The sequence below is a fragment of the Notolepis coatsorum genome (assembly GCF_963971535.1).
Source record: "Notolepis coatsorum genome assembly, chromosome: 9".
NCBI classification, from domain to species: Eukaryota; Metazoa; Chordata; class Actinopteri; order Aulopiformes; family Paralepididae; genus Notolepis; species Notolepis coatsorum.
The window spans coordinates 85,548,816-85,575,865 of record NC_140173.1 but is presented as its reverse complement, the minus strand read 5'-3'; the positions used below and the strand labels follow the sequence as shown (position 1 = coordinate 85,575,865).

Below are 27,050 nucleotides of genomic sequence, written 5' to 3'. Positions count from 1 at the left end.
TTCATTGTAGCTCCACTTAATCTCAATTTGGGGATTCACGAACAGTCCCTTCTCGGGGATTCGCTTGTAGCTAAGAGCAGGATTTAGGAGCACTGAAGAGCAGTCGTAAGTCGGACAGACTGGTGTGCGCCATGTTCTTAATCTCTTAAACCAGAGCGGTCCGGGACCGGTACAATATTGATATCATGCCATAAATCCATGAATACATTTTGCTGTTTCTTTTCAAATGTAGCCAAGAGTAAAGACCCGAACCCAGTCAAAACAGCAGTCAAAGTGTATATTTTCAGCACTACGTTTGTTTACCAATGATTTTAAATGTTATTAGTGAAATATGAGTTTATAGAAATCTCAGGGCATCGAGTTGGAAAAAGGTGCTTATAGACAGACATGAGGATTTGGTGCAACCTAACTTGAGTGTAGTCTTTTGAGAGAAGAGACCCAGGGCTTAAAAAGAAATAAAAAAACACTTCCCAGCTCACACCAGTCCCTGTCAATCATCTGACTTCTAGCACTAGCACAGCCGACAAGGGGTCACATGACCCCTAGGCATTTTCAATAAATGTATCCTCATCACTCGGTCGAGCTCCAGCTCTGTCACTCAATGACTCTTCCTAAAAGTACCCGTTTTATCTGGCACGGTTTCTGAAATTTCTAAATGACTTCAGGAAAATGTAATTAGAACGTTATTCCACATATAGGCCGTTGGAACAGACGAAAGTCACAGCACTTTGCGAGCGTCTAGCGCAGGGGTGGCCATCAATGTGTGGCTCTTCCATCCAAAAAAAATAATTATAATATGTATTTATTATTATTATTAATTTTTTTTTTAAATGTATGTCACTCAAACCTACATTTCATTGTGGTAAACCTCATATTTTTATATTCAGAGGTAATTATATAGTTCCTGGCGGGAATTAGTGGAATTTTCTCCATGGCTGTGCTAGTGCTAGCGTGACTTTTTTATTTATCTTGTTTTTCGGGATCATATCCCACAAACCTGAACGTTGTTGCCATAAAACAGAACACAGTTAGTTTCTCTACCTCCATTCATGATGAAACATAATACCTATTGTATAGATTTGATTTGGGAATAATAGCGTGTCCAGGCAAGAAATGGCAACACTTATAGCAGGATTCACGTATGAGGCTATAACACAGCCTTTCGGGAATTACCCAAGACCACTCTAAAACCATACTCATATTCACCATGGTATAACACGGGAACGTATGGATGAAAAAAATCTTATTTTTAACATATTGAATGATAGATAGGTGATGTCACATGGGCCATAGTATTGTATCCATAGCTATAATATAGAATATAGTTATAGCTCTACAAACAAGGTGACACACTCCTATCTTTTAAAGCGTGGCATTGCTACATGAGTTAATGGACCTTGTAGAAGTGGAGCAATCTTCCATTTACTTATTTACTTAGGTATGTATTTTTAGGCGGATTTCAGAGAATTATGGCTAGGGATTAAGAGGTTAAGGGCTTTATTTGGGAGGAATCATGGTGATTGCGTTCACGTTGATTCTACAGACATCCTTGGAATTAAATACTCATACTCATAATAATAATAATAAATATGACAATATTTGTATGATACAAAACATTTTACATTTACAGTTATGCCTCAACGACGCATTGTGATGTCCGGAAATAAATAAAAGCACCACACCAACACTGCAAATGACAGTGGATAAATAAATAAGAACTTAACCCAATCGCGTGGATATAGCTATAGTGGAATAGACTGTATTAATATTCCATATTTTTGCGCACTCCTGGCCACCTGCCTGTGCACTGTATAGCATATGTGCATAATGAATGAACAGTAGAATTATATTATTTGAATGACTTGTTTTATTAGAAGATCGCAAATACTGTATGCACTGCCCTTTAGTAGTAAAGGCTGCATTGATAAATGAGGGCCCAGGAATATATCTATGATATCTATAATCCACATGGGGTCAAAAGGTGCACGTTAAAATAATTGTTCTATATTTTAAAATGGTTAGTAGGGTTAGATGATGGTAACATCATGTTTCATCTGATGCTCCATTTGTTCCAAATAACAACATTGTAATAATGTTTTGGTGACATGCTGCCTAGTGGTAAAAGGGACACCTTGATTCAATTCAATATACACATCAAATAAGTAAGGGATAATGTATAGCTATACTCGGTCCTTGTCGCAAAATAATTGACCGACAATGCGTTCTGGAACACCGAGGCGCCGCGCTGAGGTGTTCTAAACGCAGTGAAGGTCAATTATTTTGCGACAATGACCGAGTATAAGCTATACATTATCCCGCTTATTACAGGGCTAACTTACTAACAATATACATAATTAATTTGACACCATCGACAAGACGAGATCAAATGCAGACACGGTTCTGTTGCTCCTCTGGCGTGTGTGTGTGGGCTTGATTGCACCTGATGCAGTGCAGCTGTGCATGGTATAACGCTGCGAGAGTCCGGCTGCGAGGCTATCTTTCCCTGTTGCCCCTAACAGCGGCCATTATTGCGCGTTGCCCCCAGCAGCTGTGAATTATCGAAAAATAATTGACCGCTGCTAGGGGCAACAGAGCGCTATTGACCAATCACAATCAAGCATTTTGGCAAATTTTTAAATGCCATGTAATAATATGTGAGTAATCACTGGGTAATTTCAAAATGTCTAGTAATTTATAAACAAGTCTAATTCTAATTTGAATTATTCATCGTTCTTCCCTTGTATCTAGCAGGCCATCGGTGGGTGTAGCACGTCTCTTCCTTCCCTGTCTGGCTACTGTACCCCAAAGCCAAAAGTAAGAAAAAAAGACTTTTACAAACTGGGCAGTGGATTAAGTACATGCAGTATTCCTGGCATCAGAAAGGACAGCTCATTTATTAAGGTAAGGGATAATGCACGAGGGAGGGCGTCGCACAGTTTAAATGACCGATGAGTGGCTTTTCAACAGAAAATATAAATCTCAAGAGAAAACACATGTATTTATTTATAGTAAGAGTTGCAATGTTTACACTACAACATGTGGTGAGAATAATACCCGGGAAAACAAAGATTCAAAGGGAATGCAAATGGTCTGGAGTCTACTCCAGCAAGTAGTCAAGTCCCTAGTAACGACCTAGCAACCACTACATTTTATAGTGCCTGCACTAAAATCTAACGTCACTTGTATTGACCAAACTAATATCCTAGCCTTACTACTACTACTATTGAATTCACTAATGTTTTGATTTGACAATGGAAAGCCATACCTAGGGGTAAAGCATACAATTTATATCTGACCATATCCGACGACAATCAGATGAAATTATCAGTGACAGAAATGACGAGCAGCAGATGAAATCGCAATCCAGTCTTGATTTGCTCATTGATTTAGGACAGGGGTCAGCAACCTTTACTATCAAAAGAGCCATTCCCCCCCCCCCCCCCCCCCCTCCCACAAAATAAAATTCCTCTGGAGCCGCAAAAACAATTTACCCTTAAAATGAAGATACTTCGAACCGGACAACATCAATGACATAACCAACTCTAATTAACTGAATATTTTCCACCTCAACATAAACAGCCTAAAAAACAAATTGGATGAAATCAAACAATTATTCATAAATGGTAAGGCTAACATATTGTGTTTCACAGAAACAAAACTAGACTCATCTGTACAGGATCCAGAGATTGAAATCGAGAACTATTCAATAGTCAGGAGGGATAGAAACCAGTATGGAGGTGGTGTCTGTGTGTATATTCACAAAGATACCAAATTCTTCAACCGTACTGACCTTAACCATGACGAGATTGAAACTGTATGGATTGAAATCTTATTTGAAAGGGCGAAATCAGTACTAGTAGCCACAATCTATAGACCGCCAGAACACAGTGGCTTCTATGACACACTCGATGGGTGTTTAGCTGGGGTGGAGGGCGTAGAAAAAATCCTTATTGGGGACTGGAACACGGACATGCAACGTAAAGCAGCACCCGTCTTCAAGGCTTTCAGTAGGTTTTGTGATCTGCACGGCCTCAGCCAGCTAATCACCCAACCCACAAGGGTATGTGAATCAACTCAGACTACCTTTGACCTCATCCTGACCTCTGACAAGTCCAAGATCACCAATAAAGGGATTATAGCATGCGGGTTAAGTGATCATTATATGATATTCTGTACCCGCAAAAAACTAAAGCAAAAAGCTGGCTGTCACAAAACAGTCACATCTAGAGACCTCAAAACCTACTCTAGCAAGGCCTTTAACCTTGAACTGAAGAGCCTGGACTGGTCAGATGAGCTCAATGGTACACTGGCTGAAGAAACCTGGCTTGGCTTCAAAACCAAATTTTCAACAAGACTAAACAAGATGGCCCCCCTAAGAACCACCAGGGTAAGAAATCGCGCTGAGCCGTGGATGCACACTGAAATACTGACCGCTATGAAAGCCAGAGACAAAAAATGCTGTGAGTTTCGTAAAAGTCAGTCAAAGCTTACCAAAAGCACGAGCAGTGAACTCCAAGCCCACGTGACTGAACTCAAACTAGAAAGAAACAGACTAAGAAATGACGTAAACTCCATGATCAAAACTGCAAAAAATTATTTCATCAATGACAAAACTGAGGAAAACAAAAAATAAACCATGTGAACTTTGGAAATTACTCAATAATCAACTAGGCTACAGTAAAAAACTTAAAACCAGGTTCTCAAACATAAACATAAAGACGGACAACACACTCATCACAGACAAGCTGGATGTAGCCAATTACTTAAACACTTTCTTCACAAACATAGCCACAACACTGGTAAACAAACTACCCTCCCACTCAGGGCAGTATGGGGTAGAACACATAGTAGCATACTACAAGAACCTAGGCGTTCACAAAGACGACTTCAAACTGGAAATGGTAACTACAGATGAGGTACTCCCCTTATTTGTGGAACATTTATAAAATAAAAAGTAGTCCACTTTGAAAAAAGACTACCATGTGTAGACCTACTTTGAAATAAAACCCTGAACTATGCAGCTCTATTTGAGTCCTTCCCTTATTTGTGGAAAATCTATCAAATAAAAAGAAAAATTTTTGTTGTTCGCAAATTTATCACCACATATCAGGCATATGCCTACAGGTAAGCCTGCATCGTTAGTCGTGAAAGCAAATTAATCTGTCGACACTGAATTAAACCCTCTATTTTCCTCAGACTTTCCTTTTTTTGGATGTATCCATGGTTAGCTTACTGGGGGGTCGGAAACTCAAGATTAGCCACTTGCAGACGGCAGGGAGAGGCGCGGGGTGTGACGTATATATATTTTAGTTGATGAAATATTTTACTTGATGAAATATTTGTTAATTTCAGTGTCACAGTATGACATCGATCTCCTAAATAAGAGATAAAAAAAAAAGTTTAAAAAGACTTTATTTTAATTTTTTTTACCAGGGAGCCGCAGCTGATTGGCTAAAGAGCCGCATGCGGCTCCGGAGTCTCAAAGTTGCTGACCCCTGATTTAGGAGAACATTGAATTGCCAGTGTGTGTAGAAATAATGCACACCAATCACAATTGCGTATTCACACAGGCCTTTGTGTGTGTCGTTGGTATTACAATTACAATTTAGTTATTTATCTGAGGCTTTTATCCAAAGTGACTTACAGATTGTGATCAACATGTCACCAGGAGGGGTACATCTCCGGCAGCTAAGGGTCAGTGGCATTGCTTGTCAAATAATATTGAGTGCATAGTAGTATAGACATATTAGCAAGATAGGTATATAATAATAGTAGCACTAGTTGTAGGGTACTAGTAAAAAGGTTAGAGGGTTAGTATTTTTATAATTAATTTTCTTGGTATGACATCACAAAGGGTAATACTTCTGATTGGCTTGTTTAATCTGAAGATGGTTTTCAGGTAACATCCCTGGCCAAATGGCTTGGGGTATCTATGCCCCCCCCCCCACACACCCCCACCAAGCACATTACTGATAATGCACCTGACTAAGAATGCACCTGATTAATAATGCACCTGACTAAGAATGCACCTGACTAAGAATGCCCTGCCTCCACTGGCCAGCGTTTAGCCGTGCTGTGGCCTGTCTGGCACATAGTGAACGTCTCCATTGTCTTTACAACCTGGCCAGAGCCAACTCGGACTGTTGTATCATACCGGTTTAGCTCATGAAGCCCAGTGTCCATAATATTAAAACAAATAATTATAAAAATAATAATAACAATAATTATAATAATAATTAATAATACAAATATATAATCACATTCTTATACAGGTATATCCGTTTTCATTGTATAAGCTGGTGGACCTAAACAGGTAAACCCAATGTAAATGTGTGCGCGTGAGTGTGAACAAGCAATGAACACGACTTGAATGCATAGAGATGAGTTTATTGATGACAAGTTCTTAAACTAGATGAAAAGTGAGGTAGTGGGAATCTTCACCAATATATTGTTATTCATTCTGAATGAGCTCCGTATTCCAAGCTGCTGTGTTGGCCACCTGTTTGGAGACAGAGATAGAAATGGTTACAGCTAACCCTCTCACACTAAAGAACATTATAAATTACATATTTGGCTTGCTGTGCTCAAATGGTTTCCTTTAGAGCACTTTCAAGTTAAGGAAACCAACGCAGTGTTGTTTTTAAACTTGAGTAAAACTCTTTCAAAGTTGTTTGAAAGGACAACTCTGGTGTAACTTGTTTATTCTTTATCAAACCATCCAATGCAGCTCAGACTGGCTCAGTGTTATAGGAGTGTTTTGAAACTGGGAGACAAAGCGATAATGACTTTATTGTGGAGAAAAAATATTGTGTTTATTAAGGACTATTTTAACTTTTTACTGTATGTTATTATTTACAGGTGACCGTGGGACACCCTAATCTGGAACTAGACTGGAAACAATCTTTTCTAAATACATTTCCCCCAAAATAAATACACATATTGTTCATGATGGATTGACAGTTTATACTGATCAAGATATACGTGTGTCTCTGTGACGCATTTTAAACGGTCTTCTGAAAACTGGATGTACAGGATAGTAGAGGCCAATGAGCACATTTAGTTAACATGGTAGTAAAACACCTGTTTTCAGTTATAACTGGCTAAGGAAGTTCTAAAAAGCCTATATCCTGTTCAAACCATTCGAGATACACATGTGAATGTCCACATTTGAGATGTTACTGTTATTTACTGTGATGGACGTTGACAAGTGAAAGGTAGTAGCCTCCCCATTAGCACAACGGTTCACAACTGTATGAAGTCCTGGGACTGAGAGCTATACATAGGATGCCAAACACCACTGCTGGTCTGTCGACCCAAACGTTGGTTAAAAGTATTCCTTCATAAAAAGTGAAGTAGCGAAAATACCAGTGCGCTCGGTTATTGCTTCCAAATTCAAGTTTTAGACGGTGAACAGTTCCAGATTGTAGTGTTTAACAATCAAGTCAATCAGCAATTGACAACTAACTCAATTAGAAATTAATACATTCATATTTCACTTTGTTTTGTCCTATTTATGCAAATGTCTTTTCCCTTGTATGTTATTCTGAACTGTTTGAACTTACTTCATAATCTTGACGGCATTGCAAATGAGGGGTAAGACCATTAGAGATGAAAAGTTCCAGATTGTGGTGTTTAAGTTGAAGGACCACTAGCCGCTGAACTTACTTGACCGTTTAGCACTTGTACAGTCTGTTGAGTCTGCTGATGTCATTCTGACTCATCTGTGTGGCCTTGCCGATCTCCACGTTCTGGTTGGGGATGGGCACCATGGTGGGCTGGTTGTTCTTGGAGAAGGCGTACCTGGATATTATCACACGGACCAACAATCAGTTCAATCTGGAAGACTATACCTTTGCTCACAACAATCATCCAGTCAGTTTAAACTTCGGGGAGGTTCAGTTTAGCCGAAGCGTTGACACAATGACACTCACTCATCGCAGATAGCTGCTGTCTTTATATTTATTTGTGCCGATATGAATTGAGCACCTCAGACTAAAAACCTTATACGTCCATTTTAAGTTTTCAGAGGAACAATGTTTTCAAACTATATTATCCAAAGACGGTAAGTGTAAGAGTGAGAGTGTTGTGTTCATTCATAGTTAAGGACAGTACAGCTTGAGTACTTTATTATCTAAAGATGGTAAGTTAGAATGTTGTGTTAATTTATAGTTAAAGACAGTAGAGGTTGAATAGTACCTTGTGATATAACACATTCACATTCCAAGTGATGTCGATTAACTTCACAACTGCAGATACAAAGGCTGTCCAAATAATTCAAAAGGGACTTATATGGTTCTTCAGTGCAAAGGTTAAATTGTCTTGTTTTTGTTCTAAGATTAGAACGATAATAGTATTTGTTCAGTGTATCATGCCCCCAAATGTCCCTTTAATCACCCCCCCCCCCTGTGTTGTATTAGAAGCATTGCAAGCCATTGATACCAGGAGTTCAACTGGGAAGGATAACTTAGATTTCTTTTTTCATAAGAAAAAGAATCTCTGCTCCAATTAGTGCGGTTTATTAATTAACTCTCTTCTGAACTGTTTGAATTTACTTCATAATCTCGACGGCATTGCGAATGAGCGGTAGAACCATTCGAGACTAAATTAAATAAAGAGTTCAATCAATTTCAAATGAGTAACCCTGTCTCTCCTGATTGAATTGGAATGAATGGAGGCAAGATATGTGTGTTTATTCAGACGAGCTATTAGGGGCGCTGTGGAACGCTTTGTCATCAGCAGGAGAAGCGGCCAGGGGGATTATGCCACGCGGCTAATAGTGACGCACATGGAACTAAACGCATTCCTGTCTCTGGTCTGTGTTAATGTCCCGGGGGACTCTATGGGACGTCCTGTTGTGTCGTGCACCGAGTGTGTCTGTCGTAGCCGACCGTAGAACCCTGTCACTCTGTCTATACAGGATGTCTCTGGGCTCACGGTCAGCAGGACCAATTACATTACATTCATTTAATTTGTGAATGAAGTGTTTCTGTTTGTGACGTTGAAGTAACAGTAAACAATCATGGAGTATTATACTATTTTATTACATGGAGTTTTCACATTCGCCGAAATGCTTGCTTGTGATTGGTCAATAGCCCCCCGACAGCGGTCATTATTTTTCAATAATGACCGCTGTTTTTTCAATAATGACCGCAGTGCGCAGCTGTTCGCAATCAAGCCCACTGACACACACTGTTTCAGTGCAATTAGACACTGCTGGTGTTCTGCTGCCGGCGATGACAGGGGGCGAAGCGACAAGCGGAGCCAGAACGCAGCCAGATTGAACCAGTGTTGCGAGTCGATGTAAAATGAATTAGGTATATTGTTAGTAAGTTAGCCATGTAATAAGCGGGATAATGTCCCACATCAGTGCAGCAAATCAGAGAACACCTGCCGCGGCTGCACTGACAGCGGAGCCAGCCCAGAACAGAGGCTGCCCGTGATAATAATAATCACTTTATTTGGGCTGACAGAGCCACAGAACAACTGCGATTTGTCAAATGAATTAGGTATATTGTTAGTAAGTTAGCCATGTAATAAGCGGGATAATGTATAGCCTACTCGGTCATTGTCGCAAAATAATTGACCTTCACTACGTTTAAAACACCTCGGCGCGGCGCCTCGGTATTTTAAACTCCGTGTCGGTCAATTATTTTGCGACAATGACCTCGTAGCCATACATTATCCCTTACGTATCATAATATTACGGGTATATTCTATTATATAATTATTTACGTTGTTGATTCGACGTTGTGTCTGTCAGAATCAAAAACTCTTTATTCACCGGATGCCATTCATTTGGGGGGATGTAATATCAATTTATTCACCATTCATTTATAGTCGACTTTATTATGAATTGAGTTAGGTGTCCATTAGTTACATTATGATGCAGGTTCATTAGCTGCTCAGTGGAGAGAGAGGTGAGGAGGGGCTTACAGACGTGTGGTTACCTGTGGTACTGCATGACTGAGTTGTAGTGTAGTGGGTTACAGACGTGTGGTTACCTGTGGTACTGCATGACTGAGTTGTAGTCGTAGGGGGTTCCCTGGTTCAGGGTGTTGACCTTATCGAAGTTGCGCTCCATGCCTGCATGAGGAAACATTATTAGACAAAAACATACAGTGAGTGGAAAAAGCTAATATGTATCGTGCTTCCATTCAAACAGACGGCAACACACGTGACGTCAAGTCTCACTCGCGTGAGACTTCCTCTCTAGATACTCTTCAATACCTGGCAAGGGTACTCATGGGTCCTAGTGCCCCCCACGTTACACTATGTCATGCACATGTATTTTATCTGTTAATAAAATTGCATTTATCTTTAGTCCTAATTCTGTCACTGTTTTATGTCACAAAGAAGGGTGTATCCGAAAGCTGTCTACAACATTTGTAACATGTGATGAAAAAGTAAACAAATAATTAACTGTATTATACATTTGTTAATGATGAATAGGCTTCACTTTAGATTAGGGCACACAATAGCATCTGCAAATGAGTTATAGATGTTTTATGAATGTTTTAACAAATCATTTGTTGAACATGAAAAATAAATGGAGATACAGTATAGTCGTTTTTTCATATCAATTTTTCAAAGCATCTACAAATGTGTTACTACACATTAAACAACATTATTTAATGATGAACAAATCAAGTACAAACAATGTTGATAATGAGTTATAAATAATGTAGAACTAATCTGTAAATGTTATACAAATATAGTTATAAATGATTTAATAATCATTTATGAATGTATATAAATGGTTTGTTCATGATTAGTTCATTATCTACAAATACCTTATAAATGTATTATAACAGGGTGTTATTATAAAGTGCTACCTGACACTTTTATCACAAAGTGCACAATTCAGCTAAGTCGCCCCACTGTTTAGCATAAAGCGTGAAGACGAGGTCGTCTTGTGCACAAAGTGTGAAGAAGACGAGGGGGACTGACCGTCCTGGACGTTCTGCAGCAGGACCCGGATGTGCTGGTCCCGGTCGGAGCGAGCCTGCTCGTGTTTGAAGCCCAGGGCGTGGAGCAGCTCGTGCTGAACGGTGTTGTGGTACAGGCAGCCCTGGCGACTCAGGGACAAGGTCTGGGCGTTGCCAAGGCGACCAATGTAGGAGTAGCATCTGGCGATGATGAAGGGAAGAAGGTGATTGCGGTGATGTTTGAAATGTAATGTTTTTGTTCCAAAACGAGAGATATAACGTGTTGGAATCTATGTATTAAAGTTAAAGTTATTATTATTATTATTAATTATTATTATTATTATTATTATTATTATTATTATTATTATTATTATTATTATTATTATTATTATTATTATTATTATTATTATTATTATTATTATATTATAATATTTATATGATATATATATATATATATATATATATATATATATTAACACTTTAATCGCCATGGGTTAAATTCATAATTTACCATCCCTCGCCAGCCCTATTTGTCTATGGAGAAGTTCCCCTTCTTTGCAGGGCTATAACTTTTTAAATTCTATTGCTAAATTGCCATTATTATGGCCCATTCAATGTCCTATATGTATTGTTCAGGGTGTAGCAATGTTAAACTTTTTCATTCACATATTCATACTAAAATATGGTCTAAAGTATAAGTATGTTTTTATCGTTTTCTGCAGCTTTCTTCAGAACGTGATTTATAGCCCTAAATGCATTATATTGATGATCAAATACAGTTTGGTAGGAATCTGTGCGAGATAAAAAGTTTCAACTGGACGTGGTTCTAGAAGTTTCTACGCATCATCTGATGATGACCGGATGGGCGGGGGATCGTTTATAATTCCGTGGGCAGCGTTAGATGATTCATCCAGAGTGGGTCATATGTTCATCAGATCAGTTAGTATAAAAGACGTTAGAAAATAACGCTGAATCTTACCGTGGCTTCCTCGCGCCGCTGGCAGATGAGCGTGGAACCGAATTTTTTCTATTATGGGATGGAGAAATGCCCGATCCATTTCCAGGTTGTATAATAGTATATACTTCCAAATCATGTTGTTTTTTCAAGTTATTTGCACCGATCGATGTTCACTGTGTCAATACGGAGTCTCTCTAACGATAGCGAGTACCCGGACCACATATGGATGAGCACTACCGGTTCAAAGGTTAATTTCCGCCTGGCGATCTGCCGATCGGCCACCAGATGGCGCTCTTGAACCGCTAGAGAGTTGAGTGGAACTTTGCACTGTGTCTCAGGGCTCCGGAAAGGAAATATGATTTCGATGACAGATCTTTGAAATATTGACATCAAAGACGAGTTACGGCGTCTTCGGCAGAATGAGCATGGCTCGGAATGACGTGAAAACTCGTCCGCAGCGATCATAGTATATCATATATACATAGTATTAAAGTTATTATTATAGTTGTGGTGATGTTTTATTATTATTTTTTTTTTTATCTTTTTTTTCTCCTTCTTTTTTTCCGTTTTTCTCCCCCCCAATGTTAGTCGTTATGCCAATTCCCAATCCCCTTCCTGGTCGTTGTGCACTCTACCCCCTACCGTCGCTTCTTTTCACCTGGCAGCGCGGACTCTCCTTCCCTTGCTGTGCAGGCGCCCCGACCGAACTGTAGGAGTCGCTGTCCACAACGACCCAGACCCACCCACCGGCTTCCCTCACGCTGACTCTGCCAGTCGAGCCAGTATGACGGCCGGCCAAGCCGGAAGCAACGCTGACAGCTGGATTCGATACCAGTGTCTCTTGCGTAGGTGACGAGCGCCTTGTCCGCTGCGCCACCCAGCCGCCCTGGTGATGTTTTATGGGTGAAAATATTTGGTCACCAATCACTGTGCAGGTGATTGATTGAATGAAAATTGTATTAACAGATTGCAGAATGCGTACAATACAGAACGGCTCAATACACACAATTGTTAAGGGGATGCAGACCAGAGAAAGACTTTCATCTTGTTTACATCAGGGTCCCCCATTTTCAATTCATAATGAATTGTAAGTAAGGGTGCAATAAGCACCGTGCAATCCATTCTTTGTGGATCTAGCCCTCTGTGTACTGTATGTGTAACTAGGACTAGTGACTTTATAGACGTGTCGACTTCAAACACACACACACACACACACACACACACACACACACACACACACACACACACACACACACACACACACACACACACACACACACACACACACACACACTCCAGTTCTTACCCCCCGAGGTTCTGGATATTAATGTAGTCTCTCTGGTTGGAGCGTCTCACCAGACGGATGCAGGAGAAGGAGGAGAAGGACTCCAGACCGCGCTCGATGATGCTGCGCTCTCTGGAAGCTGGAAGCAGACAGAGAACATTTGGTTAACCTCTTAACCTCCTAACCGCCTAAAATACATACCATTGGAATTTACTGTGTGCTGAGCTCAGAGATAATAGAATAGACAGAAAAAAACAGAAAAAGCTATAATAATGATAATATAGGCTACTGTACATGTGCCCACCTGAGTGTATACTGTGTTGCAGCTATGTGGAAAGGATATAATAAATTGCTAGTACATGGAGTAGCCTGTTATAATCATTATTATTATAATAATCAGTGTGCCGTCCTGTTAAGCACACAGCTCTAGGGGGAAAACAAAACATCACGCACTGTCAAACTCAAAGTTATTGTCATGTCTCTACACTGATATCACCAAGGCAAAGGTATTTTATTGTACTTGATGAATGCAGTGTTTCTGATTCATGAAGCAAAAACAAAAAAAACTGGCTTAACCATAAAAAGAAGCAGCTTAAACCGTATTGTATTTGTACTTTTCTTTTTTTGTTTTGTTTGATTCTTCTCTCCCACCTTTGCTAAAGTGTCCACAGCTCAGAAACCGCGAGAGGAGTATCACCCGTAAAAGATTCACAATGTGATGGGGCTCAGTGGGCCTTATTTTGTGGCGCTCAAAGCACCCCAAAATAATCGTATTTCCAGAAGTCACGACAGACTGTAATCCACAGACCCCGTGTTTTTAAATTTTTTTTAAATTTTTTTTTTAATTTTTTAAACATACACATAAACATAAACATAACAACATAAAATTAGATATACAAGCATTAATTAACAGTACACATCCAATGAAATCACAATTTAAATAAATGTATTATACGAGATATACACCTATTACTTGCTATCTAATACCCTACACACATATGCTCTCGTTCGCTCCCCCCCCCCCCGGACCCCCACTTGGATAATCCATCCATTATCATTCACTCCTAACCAGGCACTACAATTCATATGCTAGCTTTTATTCTCTCCACCACTTCTAACCACATCGCAATTTTGGATTCACTGACACCTAAAATTCTTGCTGTAGATATTTCTAGATAAATCACATCGAGATATGTAAGAATCCAAACTAAATGTACCCTCATCCCCATTTGTACATAAGGAGCATCTGGAGTCTTGTTTGAGTCCCATTCTGTTCAATCTTATAGGAGTCAGGTATGTCCTATGAATATAGTTAAGATTGATTTGTTGATGGTCCGGGTTACGTGACGCAAGTCGAACGTTTGCCCAGGCTTCTTGCCAATCAAAATGTATTTCCAGGTCTGGTATATCCCTCCTCCAGACTGAGTCTAGGGGGAGGATTCCATACGAGGACGTTAGTAATTGATGATAAAAATCTGATACAAAACCTCTCGATGTCTCTCTTTCATAGAATAATTTGTGGTATCTGTGGTGTTCTATTGGTATCCTTAATGGGACTCCATGAGCCTTCAAACATACCAATAACTGTGCGTAAAAATAATATGTGGAACTGGTGAGATTCAATTTTTTATGTATTTCTTAATATCTACAAAAACCCTGTTTGTTGAAAACATCTCCTAATGTGTGTATGCCCTGCTTTTCCCATTTAGGGTATCTTATAGGTCGTTTTCCAATCAGGAGTGCATTGTTATTGAATAGGGAGTATGACTATGCCATTTATGTGGGTTAGAATATTTATTTTGTGTTTCACGCCATATCCGGATTGCATGAGTAATAATGGGGCCAAATTTCAATTCGCATTGCTTAATTGATAATTTGGTGTATACTATGTCCTGCAGTCTATGTGGTGCTACTATATTTACTTCTAAATTTCTCCAGGATGCTGATGCTTGGGAATCAAACCAGGTTGTCAGTGGTCTTAAAGTGTATGCCTTAAAATAGTGGTAAAAATCTGTAAATGCCATACCTCCGTCGGCTTTGTTTCTCTGTGCGGTGGATCTTTTTATACGTGGTGGTTTGTTATTCCAAATAAATGTGTATGCGGTAGAGTGTAATTTTTTCCAGTAACCATCTGGAGGGGGTAACGGTAGCATTGAGCTAATGAAGTTGATTCTAGGTAGGACATCCATCTTAACTATTGATACCCGTTGTTGGAGCCAAAATGCCCTTCTGTTTATTTAGTTTTATTTCAACTCACGGTGCAGAGGTGTGGCATTATTAGTCACCATGGCAACCACCACAGGGGGTGGTTACCCATATATACTGATGAGAGGGTGATGAGCCCCAGGTGCGCAAGTGGAATAGCCATACAGTTTTTGACCGTGTCTTGTCGTGTTCAGGTAGATGTGCCGTATAGGTCGGCGGTCAGTGTTATTAGTAAAAAGAGTTTTTGTATATATATTTTTGGTTGATAAGTCAATAAAAGGATTGGCATATCCAAAATGATAAGAGCTCTCTGGACATTTGAATTCTTCAAGCACGCGTCTAACCCAAGCCAGTCCACTTGCCCCTCGCAGTAGGCTTATGTAAAGGAGTCTACATTAGTCAAAAACTAAGGCTCTTCGTTTGAAAAGGACAATTGCCTTTGTTACTTATTGGAAGACGAGGATAATCGCGCTCGGCGCTCAAGATTCATTCAAACAGCTGATCAGCGAGACAGCGCGCTCTGCGCTCAAGATTCAACAGCTGATCAGCGGGACAGTGTTTTGATTTTGAGGCCGCTGAAAGACGTTAGTGACAACTGTTTGGTTCACCGTTTCGCTTGGAATTGCGCGGAACGTGGACAATCTGGACCAAGCTGCCCAGCACCGTCGGGGAGCGGACGGACCGGGAGGAACCACCCAGCACCGTCGGGGAGCGTACGGACCAGGAGGAGCTGCCCACCACCGTCAAGGAGCGGACGGCATTACCTGCCCCAGCACCATTTGGGCGAGGGAACGGACCAGGGAGCTGTCCACGGTACCACCGTCAAGGAGCGGACGGCATCACCTGCCCCAGCACCATTTGGGCGAGGGAACGGACCAGGGAGCTGTCCTGCGCGCAAGCAGTTTATTGAATAGCGCTCGGACAAAGAGCGCTGTTTGATGTTGAATAGCGCTCGGACAAGGAGCGCTGTTTGAAGACTTTTCGAAGTTCAAAGAATAAAGTCAAACGGCCCCGACAGCGCTGCGCAACGAACAGGTATGTAGCGCGCTACCGGTATATCTTATATGGCCATATAAAAAACAAATGTGTGCACACTGGGTCAATTGAGAAAAATATAAAAAGGGAAAATTCCAATGCATTGGTGGTATATGATTGTGCAACCCGTTCGTGTGTGTGTCAAGGTTTGGTTAGAAGTTGAACGTCATGTGATGATTAACTGTGGGTTTTGTTTATTGTGATTTAACCAAAGGTACCGTTTCATATTGAATCTGTTGGTCTTATATTGCTGAAATGAATTCTGATAAAGGTGTTCAGAATCCAACAGAGACCAGCGTTATGGTTGAACAGCCCGCCACGGCTGAAACTCATTGTAAAGAACCTTCATTGGTTGAAAAGTCACAGCCCACACCCACAGTGGCTAAAACACAGTCCGAGGTGGACACAGGTCAAATCACACACAATGTTGATACCGATCAGCAGGTCACAAAACGCAAGAGTAAATTAACACCAAAAGCCCTATTGGATAAAATTGACACATTACATAAATTACATAAATCTAAATTTAACAAGGCTTCTAACTTGCAAAAAACGATTTTGGGGTTAATGCAAAGTGGATGCAAACAGGAGGTGCAATGCGCATTTATGCAATATCTCCACATATGCAAGGAAGCAGAAGCAAACCAGGAGGCTCTGTTGCCAATAGTACCTCCTGAGGAAAGGGGAAAACATGACATTTGGTTCAAAGCCAAAATGATCAATGTCAATGACTTTATTGATCACATGAATGCATGGACAAAAATGACACAACCTGTGGAAAGTGTTAATGAGGATGAGGAGGATGTGCAAAATCTAATTAATCCAAATGACGGCATTTCTAATGTGGAAAGTGTTAATAAGGATGAGGAGGACGTGCAACATCTAATTAATCCAAATGACAGCATTTCTAATGTGGGAAGTAAAAAATCTGCTCACAAAGGTCACACAAGGTCTGGTACCAGCAGGTCCAGCAGGTCCAGCGGATCTTCTACCTCAGCAGCTCGCTTACAGGCCGAGGCAGATAGAGCTTCACTTGTGATTCGCGCTGCAGCGTTAAAGGATAAACACGCTCTGGAGGAGCAGGAACAAATTCTAAAAAAGGATAAACACGCTCTGGAAGAGCAGGAACAGATCCTGAAAAAGAAAAAGGAAACGATGGAGCTTGATGCACAACTGGCAGCTACCAACGCAAGAATAGCAGTATTTCAATCCCCCAGTCACCAAGCTCTTTCACTCACACAGTCCGATGGAATGGACTCCTACTACAGGAAAGGAACAAGGTTAAAGGAACCCTCAGTCACTCTCAATCCTCATGCAAAAGAATATACATCACTACCACAGCAACCGTCTATGCAACCACCAGAACTGCAGCAACCATCTGCACAGCAATCATATGTGCAACAACCACCACCCTGGCAAATACCACAAGCTATGCAACAGCAACAAGCACCCATTCAACAACCACCACCCTGGCAAATACAACAACCTATGCACTTGATGCAGCCAACACCCATTCAACAGCCCCCATTTTGGCAAAGACAACAATCGATGTTGTTACAGCCAACTCCCATTCAAACACAACCGCCATCTTTACAAAGACAACATGTGTCTTGGGATGGAGCACAGGACAATACAACTTACATGGAAGCTCCTGTGCAGCTAACGACCCCAACTGTAATTTCACCCCAAAGCAATGAAACCTCAGTTGTATGTAACCTATTAAAAAGGCAAAATGAGATAACTGCAATGCTAGTGGAGCAGCAAACAACTCACTTACTGCCACCAAGAGAGATTCCATATTTTGATGGGGATCCTCTGCAGTACAGAACCTTTGTCAGAGCCTTTGTTCATTGTGTGGAGAAGAACACGAGAAACGGAGGTGATTGTTTGTACTTCTTGGAGAAGTACACCAGGGGTCAGCCTAAAGAGCTTGTGCGTAGCTGTCAACACATGGCTCCAGACAGAGGCTATGATATGGCTAAGTACCTACTTGAACAACACTTTGGAGATGAATATAAAATCACAGCAGCTTACATGGAGAAGATGCTCAACTGGCCGCTAGTGAAGGCTGAAGACATAAAATCTCTTCAAGCCTATGCTCTTTTCCTTCGGGAGTGCTGTAATGCTATGGAGAATGTCCAGTACATGAGGGAACTCGATATGCCAGCGAACATGAAAGTATTGATTTCAAAGCTTCCATACAAGCTCCGAGAGAATTGGAGAGTCTCTGTATGTTCGATAATGGAAAAACACCATCGCAGACCACAATTCATGGATATTGTCACATTCATTGAGCGCCAGGTAAAGATTGTCTCAGACCCAGTCTTCGGAGACATTCAAAATACACCACCAAATACAGGAAGTAGACCTATGAACATGAACAGAATGAAATCACAAATTAAACCCAAATTCAAAGGAGACAGTTTTGCAACCACAGTTACTACCATCGAAACCCCTGCAAAGCAAAGAAATGCATCTGCTCACAACACCAACACTTGTGTATGTTGCTCTAAAAATCACACTCTGGATCAATGTCCTCAGATGGAGGAGAAGACACACAGGGACAAGATTACTTTTATAAGGCAAAAAGGAATCTGTTTTGGCTGCCTTTGCATTGGACATCTTAGCAGGAATTGCGAGAAGCGCTTGACTTGCAAGGTGTGCAGCCAAAACCATCCCAGTGTTCTTCATATTAATCAGAAGGAGAGAGCAAGCAACACAAACCAGCCAAAGAAACCTTCGGTGAGTAACGCACAGATCTCTTTGCAAACATGTGGACAAACAGGGGCCGGAAGCAGCAAAGGGACTCTGTCAATCTTGCCTGTACAGGTGAAGTCCAGCAAGGGAGACAAAATCATCACAACATATGCATTTTTAGATCCAGGCAGCACTGACACATTTTGTTCAGAATCCCTAATGAGAAGGCTGAACCTTACAGGAAGGAAAACACAAATCAGCTTACATACCATGGGCCCAAAGGCATCTGTGTCCAGCTACATACTGACAGACTTGGAGATCTCCAGCCTCACTGGGAAACAGTTCTATGACCTGCCCAAGGTCTACACCCAGAAGAGGATGCCTGTAACCACGAGTAACATCATTAGCCAAGAGGAGTTGGCTAAGTGGCCATACTTAGATGGGGTTGCCCTTCCTCGGATTCAAGCTGATGTGGAGTTATTGATAGGTACCAATGCCTCCAAATTGCTTGAACCTTGGGAAATTGTGAATAGTCATGGCAATGGGCCATATGCCATTAAGACCCTATTGGGGTGGGTCGTTAATGGTCCCCTATCAGGCTACAGTGAGCAGCGGAGTGAGAATGTCAACCCCGCTGCTATTGTTAATAGGATCTCTATAACAAATCTGGAGGAGTTGCTGAACAATCAGTACAACCATGATTTTAATGAAAGGTCATCAGAAGACAAAGAGGAAATGTCGAGGGATGATATGAAGTTCATGGAAATCATGCCTGATTCATGCAAACTGCAAGATGGACATTACACCTTGGAGCTTCCCTTTAAAAGGAAAGAAGTGTCTCTGCCAAACAATCAGTTTGTTGCTAGGCAACGCATCCTTGGACTGAAAAGGAAGTTTGGGAGAGATGAGAAGTTCCACCGAGAATACACCAACTTTCTCGACGACGTAATCAGTAAAGGATATGCTGAACGTGTTCCTGAACATCAAGTGGAACGGTGTGATGGAAAAGTATGGTACATTCCACACCATGGAGTGTACCATCCCAGGAAGGGCAATCTGCATGTCGTATTTGACTGTGGAGCAGAGTATAGAGGAAAATCTCTCAATAAGGAGCTTCTACAAGGCCCTTACCTCACCAGCACCTTGTTAGGAGTCCTCACACGTTTCCGGCAAGAACCTGTAGCCTTAATGACTGATGTTAAAGCGATGTTCCATCAGGTCAATGTGGCACAGAAAGACAGAGATTTTCTTCGGTTCTTGTGGTGGCCTGACGGCGACGTATCCCAAGAACTGGTAGAATATAGGATGACTGTGCATCTCTTTGGGGCAGTGTCTTCTCCTAGCTGTGCTTGTCATGCCCTCCGAAAGACAGCAGAAGATAACCACAACAGTTTCCCTGCTGAGGTACTTGACACGGTCAACAGCAACTTCTACATGGATGACTGTCTTAAGAGCTTGCCATCAGAAGAGGAGGCTGTTAAAATGGTCAAGGATTTGACAGATGTTTGTCAAAAAGGAGGCTTCCATTTGACAAAATGGATTAGCAATAACCGTGGAGTGCTGCTATCCATCCCAGAGGAAGACCGATCCAAGAATTTGCTTGACTTGGATCTCGACAGAGACCAACTGCCAGTGGAGAGGGCCCTTGGACTTCATTGGTGTGTTGATACAGACACTTTTAAGTTCAAGTTGGCACTCAAAGAACAGCCTCATACTCGACGTGGGATTCTATCGATGGTCAGTTCAATCTATGATCCTTTAGGATTTCTTGCCCCACTCACACTTCCAGCCAAGCTCATACTGCAAGATATGTGTAGGAGGAACTATGGATGGGATGATCAAATTCACCCAATTCTCCAACAGCAGTGGACGAAATGGTTGAGAGACCTGGAAAGAGTGATGGCATTCAAAGTTGAAAGATGCCTCAAGCCGGCAGATTTTGGAGAAACCATTCGTGGTCAACTACATCACTTCTCTGATGCCAGCGAAAGTGGATATGGCACTGTGACCTATCTGAAGATATGGAACAACGGCAACAGGTGTCATGTCTCTTTTCTGTTAGGTAAAGCCAGAGTTTGCCCACTAAAGCAAGTCACCATTCCACGCTTGGAACTCACTGCAGCTGTTCTTGCTGTTCGTGTGGACACCATGCTCAGAGGCGAAATTCAGCTTTGCCTTGAGAAATCTTGTTTCTGGACTGACAGTACTTCAGTTTTAAAGTACATCAGAAATGAAGACAAGAGATTTCACACCTTTGTGGCAAATAGGATTTCTACCATCCGAAGAACATCTGAAGTCACGCAGTGGAGGTACATTCATACCACTCAGAACCCTGCTGACAAAGCCTCAAGGGGAGTTACGGTGGATGATTTGCTGACCAACAGAAGTTGGATTGAAGGCCCTGAGTTTCTTTGGAAACCAGAGGAAGAGTGGCCAGATAGTATCTTGGAGTACAACATTGCTGCTGATGACCCTGAGGTCAAAAAGGATCTCACCATCAACGCAGTAATTGTCGATGCACCAAGTGCCACACACCAACTGATCACCTACCTTTCTGACTGGAAAAGGTTGAAAAGGTCAGTTGCTTGGATCCTGAAATTACGAAAGACTCTATTGGAGATGAGTCGTAAAAGAAACCATGTTCTCTCCAGATTGCTCCGAAAATATTGGATCACTAGTGCCAATGCAGCAACAAGAAAGGTCCTGTCTGACTGTGTCTTCTGCAAACGCCATAGAGGAAAGTTGGGTGAGCAGAAGATGTCAGACTTGCCTCTAGAGCGAATCGTTGCTGATCTTCCTCCATTTACCAATGTTGGAGTTGATTATTTCGGCCCGATTGAGGTCAAAAGGGGACGTTCCTTTGAAAAGCGCTATGGAGTCATTTTCACCTGTATGGCAAGTAGAGCAGTCCATTTGGAAGTCGCTTATTCATTGGATACGGACTCCTGTATAAATGCTCTACGCAGGTTTGTTTGTAGAAGAGGACCCATCTCTCATTTAAGATCGGACAATGGAACCAATTTTGTTGGTGCTAAAAGAGAGTTGAGGGAAGCTCTCGCTGCTTTAAACCACAGCAAAATACAATCAGCTTTTCTGGAAGAAGGAATTCAGTGGAGCTTCAACCCACCAACAGCTTCTCATCATGGAGGTGCATGGGAGCGCATCATACGGATGATTCGACGAATACTAACATCAGTTCTACACCAGCAAACCTTGAATGACGAAGGATTTCATACAGTGCTGTGTGAAGTCGAAGCCATTCTTAATGATCGCCCCATAACTAAGTTGTCTGGAGATCCCAACGATCTGGAAGCTCTCACTCCCAATCACATTCTCACAATGAAAAGAATTCCAATCTTGCCACCTGGATTGTTTGAGAAGTCTGACCTCTACCTCAAAAGGAGATGGAGACAAGTCCAATACATCTCAGACCTTTTTTGGAAACGCTGGCTGAGAGAATACTTACCTTTGCTACAGGAGCGGCAGAGGTGGAGTAAGGAGAGACGAAGTCTTGTCCCTGGAGACATTGTATTGATCGCAGACGCTACAGCTCCACGTGGTTCCTGGTTACTTGGAAGAGTCCTGGAGACCTATCCTGACAGGAAAGGACTGGTGCGTTCTGCACGAGTGAAGACAAAAACGAGCACACTGGATAGACCAGTAACTAAACTTTGCTTGCTTCAAGAAGCTGCAATTTAAAGCTTCTAATTCAAATAATTGGTTTTTGAGTTCTTTTGTATACATTTATTGGCTCCATTATGTAAATATTATTTTGAATTGTTCCTGGCCTCCTGCCATTCTCAATTAGGGGCCGATGTGTTGGAGCCAAAATGCCCTTCTGTTTATTTAGTTTTATTTCAACTCACGGTGCAGAGGTGTGGCATTATTAGTCACCATGGCAACCACCACAGGGGGTGGTTACCCATATATACTGATGAGAGGGTGATGAGCCCCAGGTGCGCAAGTGGAATAGCCATACAGTTTTTGACCGTGTCTTGTCGTGTTCAGGTAGATGTGCCGTATAGGTCGGCGGTCAGTGTTATTAGTAAAAAAGTAAAAAAAAAATAGTTTTTGTATATATATTTTTGGTTGATAAGTCAATAAAAGGATTGGCATATCCAAAATGATAAGAGCTCTCTGGACATTTGAATTCTTCAAGCACGCGTCTAACCCAAGCCAGTCCACTTGCCCCTCGCAGTAGGCTTATGTAAAGGAGTCTACACCCGTGCCTGTACTGAGTTTTTAAGTTTTGACCACCTGTCAAAGTCGTATTTGATCTTATTTTGAATTTTTATGTAATTGTACTTCACCGTTTGGCTTATAGTAGGGAATACTTCAACTCCCGAACATCTAAAGTGTTTAACCATTGGTATTTCTTCAGGAAGGAGTATATTTTTTGCAGGGGCATTAAGTGGAAGGAAAGCCGACTTTGGCCAATTTATCCTAAATCCCGATAGATAGACCCTGTGCTTTCTATCGAGGTGCGTAATTGTCAACGCGACTGTTTACAACGAGGTCCCTGGTTTATTTAGATATTTTGATATATTGTAACTGTGTCATGATAATTATCTGGGCCACAAAAGAAAGACCCATGGAGCTCCATTATAGTGGGACTGACGGACAGACATCCGCACGGCTGATATCTCCAAACCTGGGCAAATCACACCCAAACTATCTGGATGAATAGATAGCAACCCATATAAGGGGGAAAACTATGTTTTCTTTGTGTGTTTTGGCTGAACTGCCCTTTTAAGTAAAGATACATATTTAATTAAGCAGCTGTAAATGATAAACAACATATTACAACTGGAACTTGCAACCGTGTAATACTTGATTGTACTGGTTGGAGATAATGTAGAAGACACTTACAGTACTGGTTATAGATGGTGTAGAAGACACTTACAGTACTGGTTATAGATGGCGTAGAAGACACTTACAGTACTGGTTATAGATGGTGTAGTAGAGGACACTTACAGTACTGGTTATAGATGGTGTAGAAGACACTTACAGTACTGGTTATAGATGGTGTAGAAGACACTTACAGTACTGGTTATAGATGGTGTAGTAGACACTTACAGTACTGGTTATAGATAGTGTAGAAGACACTTACAGTACTGGTTATAGATGGTGTAGAAGACACTTACAGTACTGGTTATAGATGGTGTAGAAGACACTTACAGTACTGGTTATAGATGGTGTAGATGTAGAAGACACTTACAGTACTGGTTGGAGATGGTGTAGAAGACACTTACAGTACTGGTTATAGATGGTGTAGTAGAGGACACGTACAGTACTGGTTATAGATGGTGTAGAGGACACTTACAGTACTGGTTATAGATGGTGTAGTAGAGGACACGTACAGTACTGGTTATAGATGGTGTAGAGGACACTTACAGTACTGGTTATAGATGGTGTAGAAGACACTTACAGTACTGGTTATAGATGGTGTAGAGGACACTTACAGTACTGGTTATAGATGGTGTAGAAGACACTTACAGTACTGGTTGGAGATGGTGTAGGGCACGTAGACCTTTCCGTCACTGGACTTGCCCCACATGCAGCCGCGGGATGTGCAGGGGTCGGCGTTCCTCTCGCTCTCGCTGTCGTAAGCGATGTCGTCCTCGATGTAGGGCTCGTCTGCGGTGTGCACTGTGTCGGGGGGGAGGAGTAGGATGAGAATGTGAATATCCGGTAACATCCTCTCAGAAATGCATCAGAAAATGGTAAATGGACTCTGCATCCAAGGCGCTTTACAACTTGTGCCTCACGGTCAGCCGTTCACTCACACATTCACACACCGACCCCGACGATTTGAGCTTTTCCCCACTAATCAAGGAGAAAGTGCCATCTCTTACCGACGTCCTTGTTGGCCTTCCACAGCAGTTCAGAGACGGACAGGTCCTGGTCAGGTGGCCTGTGGGGAGGAAATCAGATCATTCATTTCCATTTCAAGGCATTTAGTAAATGCTGTTATTTATCCAGAGCAACAGTAGTCTTAACAGTATAGCACCAACCTAGCAGGCAGCCAAATATTAGTCTAGAATCACAATAATAATAATAATAATACTGCTTCATTCAGACAGTAATATGGGTTTGACAAAGTACTGCAGGAGCAGGAGGCGAGCATGTTCGCCTACTGTTCATTTTGATTAATGTGTGATGCCAACAAAATGTGTTTGTACTCACGCAATGTGTCGGAAGTCACGCAGCCAAAATGGAAGGAGGGGACAAGAGAAGAGACATGGACAGAGTTAGGCCTCTGCTATAAGGTCTAAAAATACATGTAGAATAGTCACCGCATAATCAAACCCCAAATGACACGACTCACCTGGTCCTCCTCGGCCCAGGCAGAGACGATGAGCAGGGCCAGCAGACCCACGGCGAACTTCAAGGCGGCCATGTCAACAAAGTGTAGGCGGACAGGTTCGAAGAACTGTGTAACTGTATGTGGAACGGAGACCCTTTTATATTCTCTCAATGTACAGTCTGTCCTTTTACCGTGATGACAAACATCACTGATAACAACAGCACTGCCTTGAGAACATGCTGCCAATTCCCACCAAAAAAATAAAGTCACGTTTCAGGTGTGGAATGTGAATGTGTTGAACCCCTTTGTGAACACACACTGTTTGGACAGGTTTGTGTGTTGTATACGGATCTAGGCTACTTCACCCCTAAGTTTTCATTTTTTATATTGTCTCTATCATGAGTTATTAACAAAATATATAATTTACAAAACACCACCATAAAATGGTAAATTGATTTAGATCTTAAACTCTTAAGCCCGGAGCCCTATTTTCAGAAAATCCGCCTAAAATACATACCTAAGTAAATGGAAGATTGCTCCACTTCTACAAGGTCCATTTGCATGTTCTTGGTATCTAGGGACATCTATGGACATCAGTGAATGTATTCCCACCGTCAGAAATATTGTGTCTATTACTAGGCTTGCTTAAATTGTGATGACACAAAGGTGAACATGAACTATGATTTTTCTTTGCATCTTTGACAGTGAATAACACCATGCAAAAAATTAACCACACATCACGTGTACAAAAAATCTAAGGAAATTAATAAAGGCGGGGTAGCCCAGTGGACTAAGCGTCTGTCTACCAGCGCAGAGACACCGGCTGTCAGCGGCCCCTCCGGCTTGGGCGGTCGTCATACTGACACAATTGGCAGTGTCAGCGGGTGGGAAGCCGGTGGGTGGTATTCTGGTCGTTGTAAACAGCTACTCCTACAGGTCGGTCAGGGCGCCTGCACTGCGAGGGAAGGAACTGGGTAAGGTAGTGTGATCCTCCCACGCGTTACACTTCCCCGGTGAGAGTCCTCGATGTCAGGTGAAAAGAGGCTGCTGGCTGTCTCCTATGTATCGGAGGAAGCATCTGATAGATTTCAGGGCTCCCTAGACCGACCAGTGGGGGGCATGTGCAAGCAACGACCAGGAAGGGGATGGGGGAATTGGCATAACGACTAAATTGGTATGGGAGGAAAATACAGAAACATAGGAGGAGAAAAAGTAAAAAAAAAAAAAAAAAGGAAATTAATAAAGGCAAGATGATTAAACAGAAGGTTTTGTAGATACAGTACAGAATTCTGCCATACGGACCCATGCAATTTGAAATAGTATTATAGAATATAGAATATGAAGCCTATAAATGACCTTATTATAGCCGAACTCTCACATCTATGGATCGGGCCAAATCTCCTCTTTCAAATGGCAGAGTTCAATTTGGATTTAGTATCACCAGGCGTGCATCGAGAATGAAGGATGAAATCTACTGTATGTACAGTCAGCTTTTTATTCTTGCTAAATGTTCACAGAAGGTAGACACACTAACTGCGCTCCAATTTATGCCAATAAGGTTCAGTTTTGTGATATTGTATCCCGAGAAATAAGAGAAATAAAAGAAATTCATACACAAGTAATTTGCTTGAAAGAGTC

At 41.6% G+C, this 27,050-nt stretch overlaps 1 protein-coding gene across 1 annotated transcript; it reads right to left on the bottom strand.

Annotated features, from left to right (window-relative positions):
- Positions 1-7,673: 7,673 nt before the first annotated feature.
- On the bottom strand, positions 7,674-25,505 carry LOC311234225 (high choriolytic enzyme 1-like; the record flags this gene model as incomplete). Its single annotated transcript, XM_084321350.1, has 7 exons — positions 7,674-7,800; positions 10,002-10,083; positions 10,948-11,126; positions 13,190-13,307; positions 24,602-24,754; positions 24,961-24,997; positions 25,434-25,505. The coding sequence occupies 7 exons, from the start codon at positions 25,503-25,505 to the stop codon at positions 7,674-7,676; spliced, it is 768 nt and encodes a 255-aa protein (XP_084177476.1).
- Positions 25,506-27,050: the final 1,545 nt, after the last annotated feature.